This window comes from Panthera tigris, chromosome F3, assembly GCF_018350195.1.
Source record: "Panthera tigris isolate Pti1 chromosome F3, P.tigris_Pti1_mat1.1, whole genome shotgun sequence".
In the NCBI taxonomy this organism is placed as follows: Eukaryota; Metazoa; Chordata; class Mammalia; order Carnivora; family Felidae; genus Panthera; species Panthera tigris.
Genome location: NC_056678.1, coordinates 44,777,787 through 44,800,036, shown reverse-complemented (window position 1 = coordinate 44,800,036; position 22,250 = coordinate 44,777,787). Strand labels below are relative to the sequence as shown.

General features: G+C 52.8%; 2 protein-coding genes across 15 annotated transcripts in view; both read right to left on the bottom strand.

The window, feature by feature from the left end:
• Positions 1-13,637, bottom strand: part of IKBKE (inhibitor of nuclear factor kappa B kinase subunit epsilon) — a 29,900-nt gene extending 16,263 nt beyond the window's left edge. For 3 of the 7 annotated variants that reach the window (XR_006213874.1, XM_042976041.1, XM_042976042.1), the window contains exons 1-13: positions 13,465-13,635; positions 12,802-12,891; positions 10,990-11,108; positions 10,033-10,281; positions 9,597-9,726; positions 7,721-7,902; positions 3,907-4,067; positions 2,952-3,062; positions 2,457-2,636; positions 1,651-1,847; positions 835-899; positions 662-753; positions 448-534 (exon numbers count right to left, since the gene is read on the bottom strand). Coding sequence is in view for 6 of the 7 variants with exons in the window: in XM_042976041.1 (XP_042831975.1) it covers positions 448-534; positions 662-753; positions 835-899; positions 1,651-1,847; positions 2,457-2,636; positions 2,952-3,062; positions 3,907-4,067; positions 7,721-7,902; positions 9,597-9,726; positions 10,033-10,281; positions 10,990-11,076 (1,541 nt within the window). In the remaining variant the exon portion in view is untranslated. Of the gene's footprint in view, positions 1-447; positions 535-661; positions 754-834; positions 900-1,650; positions 1,848-2,456; positions 2,637-2,951; positions 3,063-3,906; positions 4,068-7,720; positions 7,903-9,596; positions 9,727-10,032; positions 10,282-10,371; positions 10,508-10,989; positions 11,109-12,801; positions 12,892-13,464 lie in introns of those variants that run through there. The other 4 variants (XM_042976045.1, XM_042976043.1, XM_042976044.1 and 1 more) reach the window with 4 other exon arrangements.
• A 5,134-nt stretch (positions 13,638-18,771) lies between these two features.
• SRGAP2 (SLIT-ROBO Rho GTPase activating protein 2) overlaps positions 18,772-22,250 on the bottom strand; it is a 233,044-nt gene continuing 229,565 nt past the window's right edge. For 5 of the 8 annotated variants that reach the window (XM_015535288.2, XM_015535289.2, XM_015535290.2 and 2 more), the window contains one exon: positions 18,772-22,157. In XM_015535288.2, coding sequence (XP_015390774.1) covers positions 21,774-22,157 — 384 coding nt within the window. In that variant the 3' untranslated portion in view covers positions 18,772-21,773. The remainder of the gene's footprint in view (positions 22,158-22,250) is intronic. The other 3 variants (XM_042976350.1, XM_042976346.1, XM_042976347.1) reach the window with 3 other exon arrangements.

Genomic DNA, 22,250 nt, shown 5'->3' with positions numbered 1-22,250 from the left:
ATTAGCCCAAGTCCGAGGAGCGGTGGGCATGGGGCCCCAAGGCAGGGCCGGGGGAGATGAAGAAGGTGAGGACAGAGACAGTAGGAAGAATGTGGAGGATGAGACCACCCGATCCCATCTCTGTCAGGTCCAGGGGGATGCCGTGCTGCTCTGGGGCTTGGAACCTGCTGAAGCAGTGCCCCCATCGGCCCTTCCTCCCACCCCCTGTAGTGTCTGGGTAGCAGGGGAGGCATGCACAGTCACCTAGCAGGGTGGGGGATGAGGGACAGGGCAGGAGTGCCCCCTGCACGCCTGGATGGCAGGGAGGGCAAGAGCTCTGGGTATGGGGAGGCGAGGGGCGTTGTTGGAAATATTGGGGGTGAAGAGCAGGCAGATAGAGAAGGGCTGAGGGGTCCGAGCCAGGCTCACACCTGCATCAGCCCACCCTGCCCTGGGTAGGACACCCACCTCTCGGTGCCCAGGCTGCTGCTGAGGAACAGGAGGGCCATCCGCGTGACCTCCAGCGTCCGCCTGCATGTGGCCTGGAGCATCTCCCTGCCGAGGGGTGCTGAGTCAGAGCTCTGTTCTCCCCAGGGACCGAGAGCACGGCACCCGCGGGAATGGCCCCCGGACCATGAGGCTCGCCCGCTTTGCCCTCCCCATCCACCCTCGGGGTACTTACACGAACCAGTACAGCCCCCGAAGCATTAGTTCCTGCCCGGCCAGCAGGGCCCGCGCCAGCCACAGGGCCTGGTAGCCAGCGCCCAGCACGCTCTGAAACACACAGGAGGCAGCGGTAGGTTTCCCACCCGACCCCCTGCGCCACCCCTCCCTGCCCCCCGGGCTGCCTCTCACCTTGGCAGTGCTGTAATCCGCCTGCAGATCCACTTTGGGGAAGAACTTGGGGATGTCCTGAGCGGCTGCAGACAAAGGCCCTGTCTGAGGGGGTCTGGACGAATCCTAAGTTCCTCTTTCCTCATTCACCAGGCACATCCACCCCCACCCCCTCTTCCATCTCTAGCTTCCCACCTCACACAGAGCACCGCCCCCCCCCCCCCCCCCCCGCAACCCTGAATAAATGCACTTTATGTGCTCCTTTACAAGTGCAGTCTCTCACTGCCCCCTTGTGTCCTCTTTGGAGAACTGCAGCCTTACATCCAAGGTCCCAGATGGGCTAAAACCACCCTCATGCCCAGGAGTCTCAAGGTTAATTCTCCTTTCCAGCATTGGAGACCCTGAGGAGGATGGGACCGGCATCATTCAAATGAGAAGGAATGATACTTTTTCTAGAACTTGGAAGACAAAGCTCTGGGCCCCTGACCACCTTTCCTTCTCTCCATCACCTTGGACTCCTGCTTCCTCCAACCCAAACTATCTGAGGCCTTCCCACCGACTGCAGAGATTGTGGAAACGTATTAAATCCAGATCCCCCTGTTTTGACTGAAGTTTCTTTCACAGCTCCGTGGCCACTGCGAAGCCCAGGGAGGGAGGTCAAGCCACCTGCCTGAGTCACATGGCATTTTAGTCACATGGTGTAGAATTAGAGGCCAAATCTGCCTTCTGCACCCTTTGGGTGCAAGGAAACACCCACAGAAACATTAATCGATACCTTGGATCGTAAACCCCTGCCCCTCGTAGCAAAGAAGAGCCAGCCTGAGTGGCCCTACTCACGGTCCCTGAAGGCCAGCCCCTTGGGGGTCTCGCTGGCCATGCTGAATAGGGTCAGGGGGCTGCTTGCTGTCGTGTGGGCGATGTGCTGCGCTGAGAGGCTGGGCTCAAGGACACAGACGTGACCCTCAAAGAGGTACTCCTGATGCTGGGGGGCCACACTGGTCTGCTTGTACACGGCTTCCAGAAAGATGGCTACCCTAAACACACAAGGGAGTTAGGGGGAAAGGGGGAGGGTAGGAAGTGTCAGTAGTCAGGGTAGGGGTCCAGGGGACCCAAACCCCAGCTAAGTCCTTATCCATGGAGAAGGTCAGCTTTTCAAAGGGAGGGACCGGGTGACTTCCTCTCTTATCAAGGGTGGAGAGACAAAGGTTGGAGCTCATGTCTTAGGGTGGATGGAGACAGTGGGAACAGAACACAGGAGCTCCAATACCCAGCCTCTACCTTTACACCCCTTTCCTGTAACGCTCCCAGTAAAATCCACCTAGTCCTATAAAATGCTCCAGAAATAAAGGGTTCAATGAGCAGTACTTTTGGAAAACACATTGCCAACACACGCACACGCGCATGCACACATGCACACAGGTACCCCTCAGATTTCTAATGCACATTACCATCGTAGAGATTGCTGAATCTGTGGAGTCTAACAGCAAGGAAGAACCGTTTTACTTCAACTTTGTGGAACTAGTATTCTCCAAACTAGGATTGGACCCAGAAGCTCTCCTATCTAAATAGCCCACACAATGCCGCCTGGGATACACTCTTCTGCTTGGGTAGAGAAGGTTCTCGGGCCTCCGTTGCTTACTCACGTGTTGTGGGCGTGGATGTAGACGTGGTGCAGGACCGCCTGGGACAGGGAGAAGACATGGACAACAACTCGCTGCAGGATGTCACTGGTCTCCGCAAAGAACTGGTCGAAGCCCCAGCACTTGGCCTGCTCCACCTCCAGGATGTTGGCCAGGATGGGCACCAGCTGGCTCTGCAGCCCCCTGTGCCCCAGCACACGGAGACCGTCAGGAGGGCCCAGGTCCCAGACTTGTCCTCTTGGAGTAGGTAATAGGGCATCCCCTGAGAATGTCCCCAAGAGCTAGGACCAAGGCGGTGGGGCAGGGTGGGATGGGGAGGAAGGGCTGGAAGAACCCATTCCGGCATCAGGATGGAAACAGTGAGGCGGAAAGGGAAAGTCGTATGCCCCAGCTGACTGCATGCCAGGGGCCTCCGAGGTAGGGCGGGACTCTCAGCAGGGGTAGGTGACACCAGCCCAGACTCCAGTCTGTCTGCCCCTCCTGCAGGGCCCCACTCACATGGACAGCCGGCAGGTGACGGGGAGGGTGTAACTCCACTCCAGGGGCCCGTTCTCCCGCCTCTGAGTGCCTGCGATGGCCCCGGCCGGCTTCTCCGTGGTGATCCGGTACCTGGGGCGAGGCGGGACCAGGTCAGCGGGGCTCCTGGCCCATCACACTTCACGGGATGGCAAACTCAGCATGGGGGGCTCGGAGCGTTGGTTCCCATCAGTCAGCCACTCCGAATTAGCTTGGAAACGGAATTTGAGAGTCCTGGCCCTCAGCCAACAAGATTCCCAGTCAGGCTCTCTGCCCCTTTCCACTGTCCACTTCCTCCACCCCCTTACTGCACATCCCCCGGTCTGGCCGGCCTCGGCACCTCTGTCCTCGCTGTGCTCCACAGACCCTCCCCTCCCTTCAAAGTCCTGCCTTCCCTGACAGCCCCCGCCTGTCGATCTCCTTCCCCTTGCCCTCACCTAATCCAGGTTCCACACAGCTGGACCCCTGAGCTGAGGGTGGGTGTTTCGACCTTCCCACGAATCTACCTTAAACCTCTTCTGCTCTGAGCAGTGCCCTCAGTGGGAGCAGCCACCGACTCCAGCTACTTCTGGAGCAGCCGGCAGGAAACCAGGGAAGGCCTCCCACAAGGGATCGGGGCCTGGGTCCTTGCCCCACCTTTGCCCCTGGCAGGTTCCACAAGCTTTGGAGCCTCTGCTGAGATGGGGAGCCACACGTGGAGGGAGGCTAAAGGGAAGCACTGAGCTAAGATGAGGGACCGTGATAATCTCCCATCAGTCAGGGCAGGGCTCAGCTTCCTGTTTTATAGGCTGGTAACAGAGGATCGGAAAGGAGTCTGGGTGGGGGTGGCCCAGAGGAGGACCACAGAGTGAGAGGTGGAGTAGGAGATACAGCAGGGACCAATGGAGGAAGGTCCAGGGCCCGTCCCTTCTCATTCCCTGCCCGTGGCCCACCGTACATCATCTCCTTGTTGCGCCGTGGTCCACCGAAGGGGACAAAGGGCAGGCTGCCGGTGGCTGCGTGGTACAGGGTTACCCCAATGCTCCAGAGATCCACGGTCACCCCAAATGTCTTCTGCTGGGGCTTGCGAAGCACTGCCCGTTCATACATGTCAGGGTGCTGTGAAAGGGAGAACGAGAGGGCAGCCACGGAGACGTGGGTGGGCAAGGGCCGGAGCTCCATCCATCAGACCTCCTTCCACCACCTTTGGAAACTATCAGAACCATCTCCTTTGTCATTTCAAAAATGGGTATGGGGGCACCTGGGTGACTCAGTTAGTTAAGCATCCAATTCTTGGTTTCGGCTCAGGTTATGATCTCACGGTTCATGAGTTCAAGGCCTACATCGGGCTCTGCACTGACACTGGAGCCTGCTTGGGATTCTCTCTCTCAAAATAAATAAATAAGATCAATGAAACCAAGAGTTGGTTTTTTGAAAAAATAAACAAAATTGACAAACCTCTAGCCAGGCTTCTCAAAAAGAAAAGGGAGATGACCCAAATAGATAAAATCATGAATGAAAATGGAATTATTACAACCAGTCCCTCAGAGATACAAACAATTATCAGGGAATACTATGAAAAATTATATGCCAAAAAATTGGACAACCTGGAAGAAATGGACAAATTCCTAAACACCCACACCCTTCCAAAACTCAATCAGGAGGAAATAGAAAGCTTGAACAGACCCATAACCAACGAAGAAATTGAATCGGTTATCAAAAATCTCCCAACAAATAAGAGTCCAGCACCAGATGGCTTCCCAGGGGAGTTCTACCAGACGTTTAAAGCAGAGATAATACCTATCCTTCTCAAGCTATTCCAAGAAATAGAAAGGGAAGGAAAACTTCCAGACTCATTCTAGGAAGCCAGTATTACTTTGATTCCTAAACCAGACAGAGACCCAGTAAAAAAAGAGAACTACAGGCCAATATCCCTGATGAATATGGATGCAAAAATTCTCAATAAGATACTAGCAAATCGAATTCAACAGCACATAAAAAGAATTATTCACCATGATCCCACCATGATCAAGTGGGATTCATTCCTGGGATGCAGGGCTGGTTCAACATTTACAAATCAATCAACGTGATACATCACATTAATAAAAGAAAAGATAAGAACCATATGATCCTGTCAATCGATGCAGAAAAGGCCTTTGACAAAATTCAGCACCCTTTCTTAATAAAAACCCTTGAGAAAGTCGGGATAGAAGGAACATACTTAAACATCACAAGAGCCATTTATGAAAAGCCCACAGCTAACATCATCCTCAATGGAGAAAAATTGAGAGCTTTTTCCCTGAGATCAGGAATACGACAGGGATGCCCATTCTCACCGCTGTTGTTTAACATAGTGTTGGAAGTTCTAGCATCAGCAATCAGACAACAAAAGGAAATCAAAGGCATCAAAATTGGCAAAGATGAAGTCAAGCTTTCGCTTTTTGCAGATGACATGATACTATACATGGAAAATCCGATAGACTCCACCAAAAGTCTGCTAGAACTGATACATGAATTCAGCAAAGTTGCAGGATACAAAATCAATGTACAGAAGTCAGTTGCATTCTTATACACTAACAATGAAGCAACAGAAAGACAAATAAAGAAACTGATCCCATTCACAATTGCACCAAGAAGCATAAAATACCTAGGAATAAATCTAACCAAAGATGTAAAAGATCTGTATGCTGAAAACTATAGAAAGCTTATGAAGGTAATTGAAGAAGATATAAAGAAATGGAAAGACATTCCCTGCTCATGGATTGGAAGAATAAATATTGTCAAAATGTCAATACTACCCAAAGCTATCTACACATTCAATGCAATCCCAATCAAAATTGCACCAGCATTCTTCTCGAAACTAGAACAAGCCATCCTAAAATTCATATGGAACCACAAAAGGCCCCGAATAGCCAAAGTAATTTTGAAGAAGACCAAAGCAGGAGGCATCACGATCCCAGACTTTAGCCTCTACTACAAAGCTGTCATCATCAAGACAGCATGGTATTGGCACAAAAACAGACAAATAGACCAATGGAATAGAATAGACCCCAGAACTAGACCCACAAACGTATGGCCAACTCATCTTTGACAAAGCAGGAAAGAACATCCAATGGAAAAAAGACAGTCTCTTTAACAAATGGTGCTGGGAGAACTGGACAGCAACATGCAGAAGGTTGAAACTAGACCACTTTCTCACACCATTCACAAAAACAAACTCAAAATGGATAAAGGACCTGAATGTGAGACAGGAAACCATCAAAACCCTAGAGGAGAAAGCAGGAAAAGACCTCTCTGACCTCAGCCGTAGCAATCTCTTACTCGACACATCCCCAAAGGCAAGGGAATTAAAAGCAAAAATGAATTACTGGGACCTTGTGAAGATAAAAAGCTTCTGCACAGCAAAGGAAACAACCAACAAAACTAAAAGGCAACCGACGGAATGGGAAAAGATATTTGCAAATGACATATCAGACAAAGGGCTAGTATCCAAAATCTATAAAGAGCTCACCAAACTCCACACCCGAAAAACAAATAACCCAGTGAAGAAATGGGCAGAAAACATGAATAGACACTTCTCTCAAGAAGACATCCGGATGGCCAACAGGCACATGAAACAATGCTCAACGTTGCTCCTTATCAGGGAAATACAAATGAAAACCACACTCAGATATCACCTCACGCCAGTCAGACTGGCCAAAATGAACAACTCAGGAGACTATAGATGCTGGAGAGGATGTGGAGAAACGGGAACCCTCTTGCACTGTTGGTGGGAATGCAAATTGGTGCAGCCACTCTGGAAAACAGTGTGGAGGTTCCTCAGAAAATTAAAAATAGACCTACCCTATGACCCAGCAATAGCACTGCTAGGAATTTACCCAAGGCATACAGGAGTACTGATGCATAGGGGCACTTGTACCCCAATGTTTATAACAGCACTCTCAACAATAGCCAAATTGTGGAAAGAGCCTAAATGTCCATCAACTGATGAATGGATAAAGAAATTGTGGTTTATATACACAATGGAGTACTACATGGCAATGAGAAAGAACAAAATATGGCCCTTTGTAGCAACGTGGATGGAACTGGAGAGTGTGATGCTAAGTGAAGTAAGTCATACAGAGAAAGACAGATACCATATGTTTTCACTCTTACGTGGATCCTGAGAAACTTAACAGAAACCCATGGGGGAGGGGAAGGAAAAAAAAAAAAAAAGAGGTTAGAGTGGGAGAGAGCCAAAGCATAAGAGACTGTTAAAAACTGAGAACAAACTGAGGGTTGATGGGGGGTGGGAGGGAGGGGAGGGTGGGTGATGGGTATTGAGGAGGGCACCTTTTGGGATGAGCACTGGGTGTTGTATGGAAACCAATTTGACAATAAATTCCATATATTGAATAAATAAATAAATAAATAAATAAATAAATAAATAAACTTAAAAAAAAAAAAAAACCCCACATTGGTGTGGAGTTAGCCCATCCAGAGCATTTCCATGTGCCCACTCTCTGTCCTGGGGAAAGTGGTGATCAGTAGTGCCCCATCCTAGGTGAGGATCACATCAAGGAACTAATTGCACAAGGGAGGCCTGGGGCAGGGGGGCCCGGCCAGAGGGGCCCGGGCAGGGACACTTGGGCAGGGAGGCCCAGGCAGGGTACAGCATCACCTTTTCCATCTTAGAGAACAGAATAAATTCTTCTGGTTGGGGTGCAGGGGTGACAGATACCCTGCCCCACACAGGGGGATTGAACAGAGCCCCTATTCAACACCCGACTCACCAGGTACTCCTCAGTGCCATAGACAGAGACAAACTTCTCATCGTCATCCAGCTCCCGGGCGGCCCCGAAGTCCGTCAACTTATAGATGCTCTGCCCCTCCTCCCCCATGAGGCGCATGATGTTTCCAGGCTTGATGTCGCGGTGGACAATGCTGTTTTCCCGCAGGTGGTTCATGCCGGCCACTGGGGACGGAGGGAGGGCTGCTAGCTCTCTGGCCAGGAACAGCTCAGTGTGTGGGGCTTCTTTTGGGGGAAAGGACGCCCTTGGGTCCAGATAGAGAGTTCGCATGGGCTGACAGAGCCACAGGAAAAGCAGGAGGACAGACATGGGCACAGGGCAAAGGAGGGGAGCCCAAAGACACGGGTGTTGAGGTTCCACTGGGATTCCCTAAGAAATTAAGAAGGATGGTGTCTCTGCCTCCCCAAAGATGGCATCCCCCTTCTTGTCTGATTTATTTTTAAAAATTGGAATAGGGGCACCTGGGTGGCTCAGTCGGTTAAGTGTCTGACTTTGGCTCAGGTCATGATCTCACAACTCATGGGTTCGAGCCCTGTGTTGGGCTCTGTGCTGACAGCTCAGAGCCTGGAGCCTGCTTCGGATTCTGTGTCTCCTCCTCTCTCTCTCTCTCTGCCCTCCCTTGATCACCCTCTCTCAAAAAGTTAAAAATTGTAATAAAATATACCTAGCATAAAATTTAGCATTTTAATCATTTTAAGTGTAAAAACCCCGTGGCATTAAGTCCATTCACACTGTTGTGTGACCATCACCACTGTCCATCTCCACAGCTTTGCCAATGTCCCAAATAGACACTCTACCTATTAAACAATCACTCTGCATTCCTCCCCCTGCCCCCTCCACATGCCATTTGACTTTTTGTCCCTATGGATTTGACTGTGACTTACTTCACTTAGCAGTGTCTTCTAGGTTCATCCACATATAGCATGTGTCAGAATTTCATTCCTTTTTAAGGCTGAGTAGTACCCCATTATGTGTATATACCCTATTTTGTTTGTGCATCCATCTGTCCATGATGTGTGGGTTGTTTTCTTCTCATGGCTGTTGTGAATAACACTGCTATGAACTCTGGTGGACAACCTGCTTTAAGAATTGTTTTTAGGCTAGTGGGGCGCCTGGGTGGCTCAGTCGGTTGGGCGTCCGACTTCGGCTCAGGTCATGATCTTACGGTCCGTGAGTTCCAGCCCCGCGTCGGGCCCTGTGCTGACAGCTCAGGGCCTGGAGCCTGTTTCAGATTCTTTGTCTCCCTCTCTCTCTGACCTTCCCCGGTTCATGCTCTGTCTCCCTCTGTCTCAAAAATGAATAAATGTTAAAAAAAAAAAAAAAAAGGAATTGTTTTTAGTCTAGAGTTTTAGACTGCTGATTAGCAGGAATCAGATATAGTAAAAACGTTGGGGTTGGCAAGCATAATTCGTTCCGGAAACATGCTTGTAATTCAAAGCATTTGTATATCCAAGCAAATTTCGAGAACCATTGGCTCAGTTGTGATCATGTGACATCTGGCATCCGGGCCACTCGTATTGCAAGATGTCGCTCGTGTATCAAGTTAAAATGTATTAGAAATGTTTGCTTGTCTTGCGGAACACTCGCAAAACAGGTCACTCGCAATCCAAAGTTGTACTGTACTTGGATTCTGTCCATTCATCAGTGTCTGTCCTGGACACCGGACAGAGTCTGTCCTGGTCTGTGAACGGAGAGCCTCTTAGGGACAGAATGTCTTCTCTGTTTGGCTACTTTTTTCAGAAATGCCAGACCCTCTGGGACATCGCCTTCCCCTGAGGGCTGGGCCTGGGGCTGGTCTGAGTGGGGAGGAGGGAAAGAGGGGGGAGACTTCCCGGTGGGGGGTCAAGGAGGGGCTCACCCACACAGCGCAGCACCACCAGAAACTCCTCCTCCGGCAGCCCGAAGGCGTTCTCGGGGCTTTCGAGCACGCTCAGCAGGCTCCCACCAGAGCAGTACTCCATCACCAGCACCTTCTGCCGGCTGCCCCCCTGTGGGTGAGACGGAGACAGGGAATCTTGGGGCAGAAGGCAAATGTTCCCTTCCATCGCTGTGTGAGGAAGCAGCTTTCTCAAGAGGGGGTGACTTAGCCTAGAGCCAAAAACCCCCCTTCTCTAGGTCCCAGCTTCTGGCCTGGCCTTCCCTCCTTGGCCTTACAGTGACCCCACACACCTGAGCCCAAGATTACCTTTTCCAGGAAGCCCTCTTTGATTAGGCCCTACCACCCACCCTCACTTTCCCCGCACATCCCACCCCACATTCCTTACTCCACCCTACAGGTTGCCTCTCTGGCTGACCTGCTGACAAGCATGTGACCACGTCTCCATGATTCTGTGACCTGAGTCTTTCCAGCCTGTGTGGGTCAAGGACAAGACCACCTCCCTCTGACCAAGCACTGGACCCACCGTCTCCTCCACCGCAAAGAGCTTGACGATGTTCTGGTGGTTCAGCTTTCGCAGGACGTCAAACTCCCTCACCTGCACCTCGCGGGGTCGCAGGTAGCTGGCGGTGTTGAAGACCTTCACGGCAACCAGCTCCCCGGATTTCTGCCGTGGGGGGAGCGGGTAACGTAAGTCCCACCCCTGCCCGGGGAGCACACCCGCCCCCAGCCCTCCATGTAGCTTCCCCCGACCTGCCTGAGACCAGAGATGAGCAAAGGCAGCCTGGTTGGGGGTGGGGGCTCCCAGCTCCCACCCAGCTCCTTCCTCAACCCAGAGGGAATGAAGCAGGTCCAGCGCTGGTTGGGGACAAGGGCTTGGCACACCAGACAGCCTGCAGGGGATGGTCTGTTGTTACTATTACCGTTTCTGTTGGCAACAACCACAATGGCAGCTACCACTCCCTGGTGCCGGTAGCAGAGCTGGGATTGGAACCTGTTCTGTCTGACTTCACCTCTTGAGACAGGACGGTGCCGTGTGTCTCATACAGTCAGTACAGCGCTGCGACAAAGGCAGGGCAAATCCAAACAAGTCCTACTTCCCACCTCTGCTACTCCTAGATTTGCTGCCACTTCCCCGGGATGATGGCTTTGTGTCTTCCTCTCTTTCTCTCCAGTCCCAAAACGTGCTTGACGCAAGCTGCTAATCCCTAAGGAGCCCTTTTCAGCTCCCCACACCTCTTGCCAAAGCTGTAGTGTCCCCCGGCTCCAGAGCATGTAGGACAAAGTCCAGAGGCCTCTGCCCTGCTGCCCAACAAGGTGCTGACAGGGCCAAGAACTTCACGGATGCGGGGGCCTGGCCAGGGCCGTGTCCTACCTTGTTTCGGGCCTTGTACACACTGGCAGTGGCCCCCTGCCCCAGCAGGTCGTCGGTGTGCCATAGGTAATTGACAGTGCTCTGCATCTCCTGCCCCTGGCTGGCTGGCCGTCTTCTGCCTAGAAAAAGAACATGCAGGGGTCGAGCATTCCATTCCTGAACTGGGGTGGCCACTTGGGTGGCTGTGCCCAAGACCATCCCACAAAGGGTTCCGTGTGGCCATTCCGGGGGCGATGGAGGCGGGGGGGATGGAGGAAACGTGAAGCACAGAGAGGAACTTCTCCGAAAAGAAGTACAGCCCCCTCCCCCCCGCCACCCCGGGGCCCTCAGCCCTCAGCCCTCAGCCTGCGCCTGTCCCACCACAGGGCACTCTACTTGTCCTCACTCCCCATCTTCTCCCACCACCTCCCCAGATGGGCCATTCTGCAGAGACGAACCTTTTTCTCTGTCACCTCTCCCAGGCACTGAGAATTCTGGGGTTTTGACATCCAGGCCTGGGATTGTCCCAGGAAGCAGAAATAGTGCTTGAAGGAAGGGCCCCAGGTCAGGCAGCATCAACCACACCACCACAAATCTCCAGGATTGCAACATGAGCCTGGAGCCCTTCTCCACCCACTCGCCTGGGCCCACCACTTCCTGCTGCTGTGAGCTAACAGGCGGCCAGTGTGGCCAGGTCAGCGCCGCTCTGGAGAGGAACGACACATCCTGCTGCCGGCAGTGTGTGTGAGGATGCGCGCATGTGTGTGTGGGAAGGGGGTGGGGAGGCGGCGAGAGACCAGCAAATCCAAGGGCTCAGGAGCCCCGGGGACCATCTGAAACCCTCTCCAGCTCCATTCCCCATCTTTGCCCCCGTCCTGTGCTTTCAAGGCCAGTTCCTCTAAAGCAACTGGGGCCAGGGAGTGCAGCCTCAGAAATTAAACTCAAATTCTCTGAAAAATAGGCTCAGGTCTGGTCTTAACGGGATGACTGGGAGAAGGAACGTGAGAAGGGCCACTACCTCTTAAATACTCTCTAATAAGGCTGGTCTGGACAGGGTTCCTTCCTCTTGTAACATCTGATCAGTTCTCAACCCTAGGGTCACCATGCCTGGAATCCTACAGTTTCTTAGCTTTCTTTGAGCCTTCTCTCTATAATCTTTTAAAAAATGCAATTCCTTGAGCAAGAGGCTACTTCAAGAGACTCAGTGGCCAGTTCCTAGATTCAGAAAAGGTACCCAGTATGTGCATTTTGCAAAAGCAACGGAGATACAGAGAGACAATATAATAGCTCATCAGCTTGAATGAATTGATCAGGTAAATCCCTTACCCCCTCACCCCCGGAGGCTGAGGAAAAATCATGATGCCGGCAGATCTGGGGATGTGAAGCCTGACAGAGCACACGAAAAGCAAGGCCAAGGGGCCAGTCTGGGGAGCTGGTGGGTGGCAGATTTCACTACCTTCATAATCCTCCCCAGGCCTGGTCCCCAACATGGGCCCTGGTACTGGGGCAAGGTGCAGCTGAAGACCGAGGGAATGCACAGTGTTGTGCAAAAGGCAGAGCCCTGGAAGGGTGTGCGTCCTGGGCTCTGCTCCTGGTCCTGCCAGGGCTGTGCCTAGGAGCTGATGGGTGGTGCATCTGGTTGGCTGCGTGTGCACTCGCCCCACCCCCCACCCCCCCCCCCCCCTCAGGTGCAGGGAAAGGCTGCTGTCCTTCGGAGTTGGTTGGATGAATGAGGGTGGGTGGTGGAGCCTGGGCGCCCATTGCCCCACCCACTGTCTGCACTCGGTCGGTCCGGTCATCCTCCTGGGGACTACTGCAGCCAAAAGCACTTACCCAGTGCTCTGGGCCGCTGTGGATCAGCCAGAGACTCTCCGGGGCGAGCGTCTGTTATGTTTACTGTCTGTGGCAAGTCCAGGAGCCGAGCTACACCGGAAAGAGGAGGGCGGATGAGAGGCACCCCTCGGTGCTATGTGATTCTCAGCCACCGTCAAAGGCCACCAGCCCCAGCCCTTTAACCCTTTCCTGTTTGTCACCCTCCCCCACAGGGCTGGGGGTTTCCAGTCCATTTCCCCAGCAGCTCCGGGAGACTTTCCTCCCCACTCCTGGGACTTGGGTCAGGGAGAAAGACCCCAGGTTGGGTGAGGGCAGGCGGCAGGAGCCAGGCAGGAGAAAAGTATGGAGGCAGAAGCTGAACAGGGGTGGCCGGTGTTGGGAAGTAGAGCCCAGAAAGGGATCGGGGGAAGCAGATGGCAGCTCTCCCCCATGCCACAGCCCTCCCTGCCTCTCTCTCTGGACTGCAAGCAGTCCTTTACAAAGGTGACCGCCAGAGAGGCATGCAGGGCACTGCCGGGGGGACCCCAGAAGCGGCAGAGAGACCCGGGGAGGCGCTAAGGGGCTGGGAGAGCCTCTGGCTATGTGGCAGCACCCCTGCACTCCACTGAGTGCTGCCCTGCGGCTGCCCCAGTCCAGTGGCCCCTGTGGACTCGGCACACTCACCCCATCTCAGCTGCGGTGGTGGTTTGCAGGCTTGTGGAAGAGCGTGGCACCCACTGAGCTTTCAGCACGCACTGTCATCCACAGGCTGTGCGCATAACATCCTGGTGGCCACGGCCCCCGGGGATCCCCGAGGCTGGGCCGGCTGCGGGGGTGGGGGGGGCCTTGCCCCACCCCTGGAGCTGGGAGGGCGGGGGCGTGGGTGGGGGGCAGATGGTGTCCTCTCCAGCTCCCTGCAAGGGGACACTGCTCAGCTCCGAGCCAGAGCCAGCCGGCCCTGCTCTCTCACACTTCCTGATTTGGTTCTTTCTCTCTCTTAAAGGGACAGAGGCAGCTGGGCTGCAGCCACCCCCGGCAGGAAGGGGAAAGGATGCTCTGAGCTCCCAAGTGGAGGTGGCGGGACCGGAGTCTGAGGCACAGAGAGGCCTGAAACTGAGGCTGGGCAGTTTTGGTGGCCGCAGGGTGCCCTCTGGGCATGCGCCATTTGCGGGAGCAGGGAGCTCCAGGACCCGGCCCAGAGTCCACGGAGCCGGTTGGGCAAGTTAGCCTGGGAAGACAGAGTCCCCACACCCCCAAGCCCCAGGGAAGTCTAGGACCTGTGCCTAGCCACTCCAGAAGTCGGGTCTGACTCATCTTCCCAGTGAGCCTACAGAGGCCCAAGAGCAAACACTGGAACCCATGTTATGCCCTCCAGGGTGACCTCGAGCACAGCCCACATCCCTTCCCGGTTTCTTCAGTCAAGGTTAGTAACATTTACTCCATTGGTTGTGTGGACGACTGCTCGCTCGGAACAATAGGTATACAAATGCCAGGGAAAACTGGAAAGCGCTTTACCAACTTCGAAGGCATTGAAGCCCACACACCTTTGGAAATTTGCCCACGATCTTCAGACACTGCTGGGGCTGGAACATAGGTGTGTCAATGTCCCAGTCAAGATTCAATGCCCTCCATCAAATTTCCTAGGAGACTGGAGAGGTCTGCAACGTTCTGGTCGACTCCAAGATGGCAGTTGGATAAGAAATGGTTAAAACCAGGAAATTCCATGTTTCTATAGAATGTTGCAGGGACTTTCCCATGGCCACACCTGGTGGTTTCCTCTGGCAGTCCCACCCCTAGCACAGTGACACCAGAACAGGAGCCCAGCTGAGAACCGCCTGGGTGCTCAGATAGATACACCTGCTGATAACCCCGCAGCCAGAGGCACTGCTGCCGGGCCTGCCCGGAGGCCCTGCCCTGCTGGTTCACTGCAGAACCAGGAGAAATGTTCCAAGACCCTCTCTGGCTCTCCGTTCTGGATTCACAGCCCTCCACCTGCCTGGCATGTGGGAGAATTGCTCTTGGCATCCTCTGATGAGGTGGGGCCAACCGAAGCCTTTCATTGCTGATGCAAGAACCCCACCCCCACCGCCTGCCCCCTGACCCTGATTCTGTTAGACTTGGCGTCTGCTCCCTCTGGGTCCCCTGAGTGACTGTCATGAGCAGAGCCCCCTGCTGGCCCATATGGGACATGTACCTCTGATGAGAAACCAACCTTTGTTGTTTTAAGCCAGAGGTTTGCAACATTAAGCCAGCCTATCCTTAAAAGTCTACCCATTTTTTCCTGATGAACTTGATCAGTCCTTGCCAGCACCCTACTCTTCTCTCTCCGGCAAGCCCAGTCTGTCTTGCCCAGTGTCTTAAGCAACGGTCGGTCGGTTGTGTGGGACCTTCCCTAGTGGGAAGCTGTGGCACTGTGTGATGAGGGCACGCAGGTGAGACCCAGGCTTCTCCCCAAGTGCCAGGGTTCGGCACGCATGGTGAATGCTCTGAGATACACATGTCAGCTGGTGATCTGGTGAACCTGGCACGAAAGGGGGGCAGCAGAGAGGGCGTGGTCAGGAAGGCCTTGCGAGGAGAAAGCATGCTTGCTTGACCAGACTTTGGAGGGAGGGGAATGAGGCAGAGAACTGGGGGTTGGAGGTAAGGCATTCCAGGCAGTGGAAACAGGTGCAGGGGCACAGAGAGGTGAGGAGAGGGTGACTTTCTGGGGATACCACATATGGTAAGGCTAGAGAAGGGGGGAAAGTGGGGGATGGGAGGTGAACTGAAGCCCTGTGTGGTGACAGGTTTCCTTGTCACAGCATCCTCCATGAGGTCACATCTTCTGTGTGGACAAACTCTGGTCCCAGTGGGGCAGCATGGCCCGTGTTTCATCGGTGGAGAGGGGCAGGAGGTGGGAGGAAGGCTGTAAGAGGCCACAGCACATTTTCTTGAGTGGCTCTGAGGAGTCATAGAAACACAAGTGGCAGTTGGAAGGTAGGACAAGGACCAGAGGTGGGAAGAGGGGGGTCTTTGACAGCAGCTCAGCAGCTGTCAGGGAAAAATCTCACCTCTACCCTCTACAAAGGGAGTCCGAGTGTGTAGTGGGAGGGGCAGGGGCTTCACGGTCCCAGAGGTCGGAGCCCTCCCTCCACCGCGTGCCCCGCGCCACCTGCCACGGCCAACCTTCCATCTGTGCCGTCATTCCCCCTCTCCCGCACGTTCCTTCTTCCCATCCTACTGGGTCTTGACGTCACCCAACCTTCCTCATCGAATTGATGTAAATATCTGTTGCTTTCTCTGCCCCTGCATGGCTTGAGCCTGTCACAGCCGCCTCCCCTGCCCGGCTCCCTAAAGGAAAGAAGGATGAGGGCGGGAGGGCACGTGGGAGAGGACGGCAGTGCGTACTCACCGTGTGCCAACACTGATGAAGGGCTGAGCGACGAGGTCTCAGAGCCCTGCTTCTTGCCACCCTCGTCGGTCAGCTCCCGCCATGAGCTTTGGGTGAGGAAAGAGGGCCTCCGCGGCCGGATCGGACTCTCCTCCCCCAAGTAGTGGGGAGAGAAGCCGTGGGAGCAGCACCAAGCCACCGAGAAAAAGTGAACCCTGTGCCACCGGGTGCTGTCTTTCTGGGTATGGAAGAATACTTCACTCGTTCTCTGGACTCTCCAAGCCTCCTGCTCACCACTCCCTCCTACCCTCAGCTGAAGCCTTTGCCTTAAGCTTCACTGAAACACAAGAAGCAATCGAAAGGGAGCCCCTTCATCTTCTCGCCCCCACATCCACTGCCTGCCTTGCGTCACGCTGCCTTCCCTCCAGTGAGATGGAAGTGCCTTTTCTCGCGGCCACGGCCAGCCCCGACATTTGTCCTCTGTGACTCACCCTCTCCGGCACATTCCTTCTTCTCATCCTACTGGATCCTGTTCTTGAGCAAACATGCCTCAGAGATGCCCGTGCAAAAACAAACAAATAAACAAACAAACAAAACCAGAAACCTGGTCCCTGCCTCCCTCTTGATGCTCCCATTTACGACAGCACCTTGACATGAGTTGCCAAGACTTCCTGACTCCGCCTTCCCTTCCCAGTGGCTGCCCAACCCACTCTACTCTGACCCATGTCCCATCTACGGGATGAGCTCCGGGTCACCGCAGAACGACTGCCGCTCCAGCTGGCCTTGGGCAGCCAAGCCTCCCTTCCCGTTGACACACGTCCTTCACTTGGCATCTGTGACACTGTGCTTTCCCAGTCACTGAACTGTCACTTGCTCCCTCTATCCGTCTTCTTTGCCAGCTCCTTCTTCTCTACTGGGTTTCTAATTATTGGGACCTACTTTTTTTCCATTTACACGCTCTCCTGGGAACCTCTTAGTTTGAGTATATCCATAATAAAATACGTCCCAAGTTTCTTTGCAGGCATCATCTGTCCCTAAAACCCCACATTCATGTATTCAGGAGTCTGTGTGATATTTCTACTTGGGTGTCGAGCGGTCAACTCTCCCAGGCCCTGCAGAAACCTTGATTGGCTGTACTACTCCTTAGCCAGGCACTAACTACCTATCACATTGTTTCATTTTCGGAGTAACACTTGGCTTCTTTATCTGTTCTCCCTCAAACTGGACAGAAAACTCCATTATCTGTTTCTCCGGTTCAATACTTTATACAACAGTGCTTGACACACCGCGAGGCTCAGCGTTTGTTGACTGACTGATGAATGAGTCTTTGGCACACGTAATATGCCAGAGTTGCTAACCCCAGAGTAAAAAGAAGCTTCATATACCTATTGAGACCAACATTTAGAGTAGATAATCATTAAGGCCATTTCCTAAATTCATACCCACCTGGTCTCCTTTTTTGGTCTCTCTCTGGGTGGAATGGGTCTGTTTTCAACTGTGTTCATGGTCACTAGCTGCCACCAAGCTCCCATCAGAATATATAAAATGAATTAGGGCACCGCCCCAAATGGCCCACCTTTGCCTTTTGGGCTCTCCGAAGAGGCTCCTTGGTCCTCCGCTCACAGCTTATAAACCAGCTCCATCTCACAGGTCACCACCCACACTCAGGAGAACTCACCCAGAGCACAGGGTGGCAGGACAGCCTCACCTTGACTTACCTAAGGCCAAGGGACCAGCAAGATAAGCTCAAATGTAGCTCTATTATTAAAAAGAGGGAGGTGGGGAGGAGAGACAACAGGCTGGAAGGGCATGAGACAGACGGAGGTGACGGGCCCGAGAGATGGAAAATGTCCAGGGCTCAGGGCAGGAGTCCTGAACACTGGGGATCCCCTTGGATGAGAGATTTGCTCCCTCCCCAGGGGCTTCTGGTATTGGAATAAGTCCAATAAAAATAAGTGTGGGCCCTAGGATGCATTTTAAATTGTTACCTTTGAATAACTTCACCCTTGAGCTGATGATCTGTTAGAATCAAAATCTACAGGGGAGAAAGCTTTTCCAGTATGCCCCACCCCTGTGCTCAACACCAGCAGCACAAGCATATGGGTCGGGTCTTCTCCCAGAGGCAGGGGGCATCCAGGGTCAGAATGATTCAGGGCTTTGCTCGGCGAAGAAATACAACAACCTTCAGTCACTCTTGGTTGTGGCTGGCAAAACCCGCAAGCCACCTGACAGGCCCCGCTCCTCCAAGTGGGGAAACCTGACCAGCGATAGAACGGAGAACCGTCCTCACTGAAACCAGGGTAGGTGGATTCTGGGGAGGAAATGGTTCTCATGGCAACAGACTGCGCCGCCGTGATGAGCTGGGAGGCTTTCTACAAAACTTCTTAGGGCTCAATGGAAAGGCTGGGTGGGGTGGGGACGGCAGGACGAGAATCCACATGCTAGATGCACCTGGCTGTGCTTGCTGGGAGGGAGAAGATGGTTGGCTCCCGAGCTCACGCATTTCTCCTGTTGCCAGGCAGGGCTCCGTCAGCACAGACGAATCAAATTCCCTCCTGGGCAGCTGGACTCCTGGATTGGAGATTTCAGGGAGGGGAGAAGGGATACGAACGGCAGCCTCGAAACCTAAAAACGTGTTTTATTTCGAAGTTGTGCTTTGGATTTTCCCCAATCCAACATCTGTTGAGTGACAGTCTCAGGTTCACACAAAGCATCTCCAAGCATACATACAATATTCCAGTTATCAACACTATTGTAAAGAATATGCCATCTTACACAAACGTGACATACAAGTCAGACGCCACAACATTGCAATTCCCTGGAAGATCTAAGCTTCCCTTATGCACGTGAAGTACACACACGCTGGCCCTTCCAGTGGTCTGTTCGTCCTGTTGCTGGCTTCATCTCTCCTCGTCTCCTTGGGGAGAAACCAGGGCGCCCTGAGGAGGTTGGCTGAGACCAGTGTTTCCAGTTTCCAGGCTGCTGGCGGCAAACTCCTCTCTTTTCCAAATTGGGATGCCGGTGGCCCCACCCCACCTCTGTTCCCCAAAGACTGACCCATCAGAGTCCACACCAAGAGAAGGATCCATGCCTCAAGGGGCAGAGTGGGGCTCTCTGAAGCATCATGCTGGTTTAGGCAAGCAGATCGGAGGAAGACTGGTCTCCCTAGGCCCTGGATGGCCAGCTCCTTTTGGCTTCTCGGTGTAAACATCACAGTGTACAACCTCAATTCCAGTTGATCGCAAGGAGCTCTGCCGAGGACGCTCCTTCCGGGGGTTCCTAGTCCCCTGGACAGGTCCATCTCACAGGTGTCAGGAGCACCAGAGAGGGGAGGACAACTTGGCTCCCAGAGCTGGGGGTCGTAGGTGGCCACTCACACACCGTCCAGTTCATGATGCAGATCAGCAGATGGACACTGACCAAGGGGATGGTGGACACAAGTCATGTCCGAGGGCTGCAAGAGAAATCAGGCAGGAACAACAGAATAGGCCCAAAGCTTTGTCATTAAGAAAGCTTCGCTTTTCCTTTCTCAGACAGGAGTGCGCTGGAGGGAGGGGGTAAAGGGCAGGTATGGGTACCGATTCTGATCAGTTGGATCAAAAAGGAATGTAAAGTGAAGGGTGGGGGTTCCATGCTCATCAAGGAAACAGATCCTTGGTTTTTATGAAAGCCCCTGTTGGCTTAAGACCTGCGTGAGTCCAGGTGACAGGCGAGGACAGGCCACGAAACCCAGCAACGAAACCCAAGAATGCAGAGGACCGTGGGTTACCTCTCACAGACTGACTCGCTTTACTCAAGGAGCTCTTCATTTCTCCTTTCTAGCTCTTGGGATAGTTTTCCTGGGGTTGCAGGTTATCTCTCCAATAATTAGCGATTTCCCACAAAGCTCTCCTTTCACACAGAAGGAGGAAAATCCTACCACTTCCTGCACCACCAACTGCCAACTTCAAAATGTTGGTCCAAAAAGAATCTTCTAGGCTAAACATAAGGAAACTCGGATTTTCCCATCTGAGTGGCAACCCACCACCTCTCCTGACCTATAGAAAATAAGGCTAAAAGTGTGGCTTTAAAAGCAGAAAACAGAGAAGAGGAATGAGCTTTAGCTTTAGCTCAAGTATCTGTCTGAGACTCATGAACCTGGGTGTGACTGTCCTCAGCCCTGGTACCGCTAGGAGAGCGTGAAGCTAGGGGGGCCGGAACCGGGGGCACCAGGTTTGGAGACCAGATTAAAGTATGCAAGGATAGATATCATTTCTACTTTTTGGAGAAGAACCAGAAGAAAGGCCAAAGGAAGGCGAACATACTCAGCATCCAATTATCTATTTTGTTAGATTCCAGCCACGAGGCCAAAGCTCTCTTAGTTGTCTTTATTTGGATAAAAGAAAACAGGTTTTAAGGAGTAATGTCTCTCTTTAATCTAACCAGGGCTCTCCAAGCCCTTGTTGGTCCCTGAAGAGAGATCTTGTAGAATAACCAAACTGGGGGGCGGGGTGAGGGGGAGGTGAACGTAGGATATGTTTTCGTTCGGGAACAATTTGGGGGCTAGCAAAGCTGATTTTAATTTTTGAATAGGATCATGAATTTTGTCTTAAGTGTCCAAAATAAGTGTGAGGAAGAAGGGCCCATTTCTCACCTTTTCCAAACCTGCCTTAAACACAATAAACTCTCTCAAAAGACTCTTTACCCTAAAAGATATCAGCTATAAAACTGTATTATACAGGAAAATGTCTTAAATGGAAAATGGCCCATCAGAGACAAAGACAGGAACTCGAGAAATGTCTATACATTCAGAAAAACTTTAGAAGTTCTATAAAAAGATTGGGCTGTATTTCTAGAGGATGGAGGAGAGCAAAAGCAAACACTAATGACCAATTCACACCAATAGAGAGAAGACAGAGAGAAAGCCCCAACCCCAAACAGATTACAGGATCGGGTCTCATCCTGCTCAGTTTTTTATGATGGAGAGATTTCAAAGGCTAGGTTCTCTGGCCCAGACAGAACAAGATTTGTAACGGAAACAGAGACCCCTGGTGGCTGTTGTGTGAACTGCCACAATAACTTACAAAGAGACTGGTCTAGACCAGGAGAGGCTACACATGCCAGAGACTAGAAAAACGTGTGTTGTGGTGTGTGTGTGTGTGTGTGTGTGTGTGTGTGTGTGTGTGTGCGTGTGTGTAAAACGAAGAATGGACTATATATGGTTCTCTATAATCAGTACCCAAAACAAGATGCCACTGAGTGCTGGCTGTCGGTAGCCAACCATCTGGTCAGGCATCCCCTGTGTCTAAGGGGACAGAGACTTGAGCCCGTGTCCTCATGACTCGCCTTGCCAGATTTCACAGTGACCTGATAATGGAAAACTCTAACTCTGGCTAACCTAAGAACAGTATGTACTGCAGCTGGCTGGATTACGACAACGGGGGGAAGCAGAGGGCAGTGGGAAGGGCAGGGCGGGGTGGTACCGAGGGCTTCATTCTCAAGGTTTTGGGTGACGGGAAGGCTAATTCCTGCAAGAACAACTTAGAATCTAATTTTCAACTGAAGTCCCCAAGCTAGTTAAATAGGAAGATTTTTAATAATAGTCCCTCCAGTCCCTTTGTCTAGAACAATTAAATTACATCCCTCAGACAGTACAAGACTTGTCAGTGGACTGTGAGGAAGATGATGAGTTGACACCAGGGCTAGTGGCATTTGTTTTGGGGAAGACAGTGGGCTTGGGTCGCGTGGCTGGCGGCTTGACTGGGGCGGCCATCTTGATGGACTTGACGGGCCGGAAGGCGCAGGCGATGTCCCCAGCAGTACTGGCACTGCGCTGGAAGGCGGGCTCGGGGTCCTTGAGGAGCTGGGTGTGCAGGGGACTGGAGGGCTCCGATGTGGGGGCCACCACTGGGGAGGTTTTGAGGGGCTCCAAGGTGTCCAGAACCACATCGGGGGTGTGCTTGACACTGCTCTGCCGCTCTAGCTCCCGCAGCTCATTCAGGGCAGAGTTCATAGTTGCCTCAATATCCTGCAAAATAGGAAAAAGGAGGAGGTGAGGCACATGTCGGGAGAAGTCCCCAGGAATCCTATTTCAACGGCACAGGCCAAATCACAAAGAAAG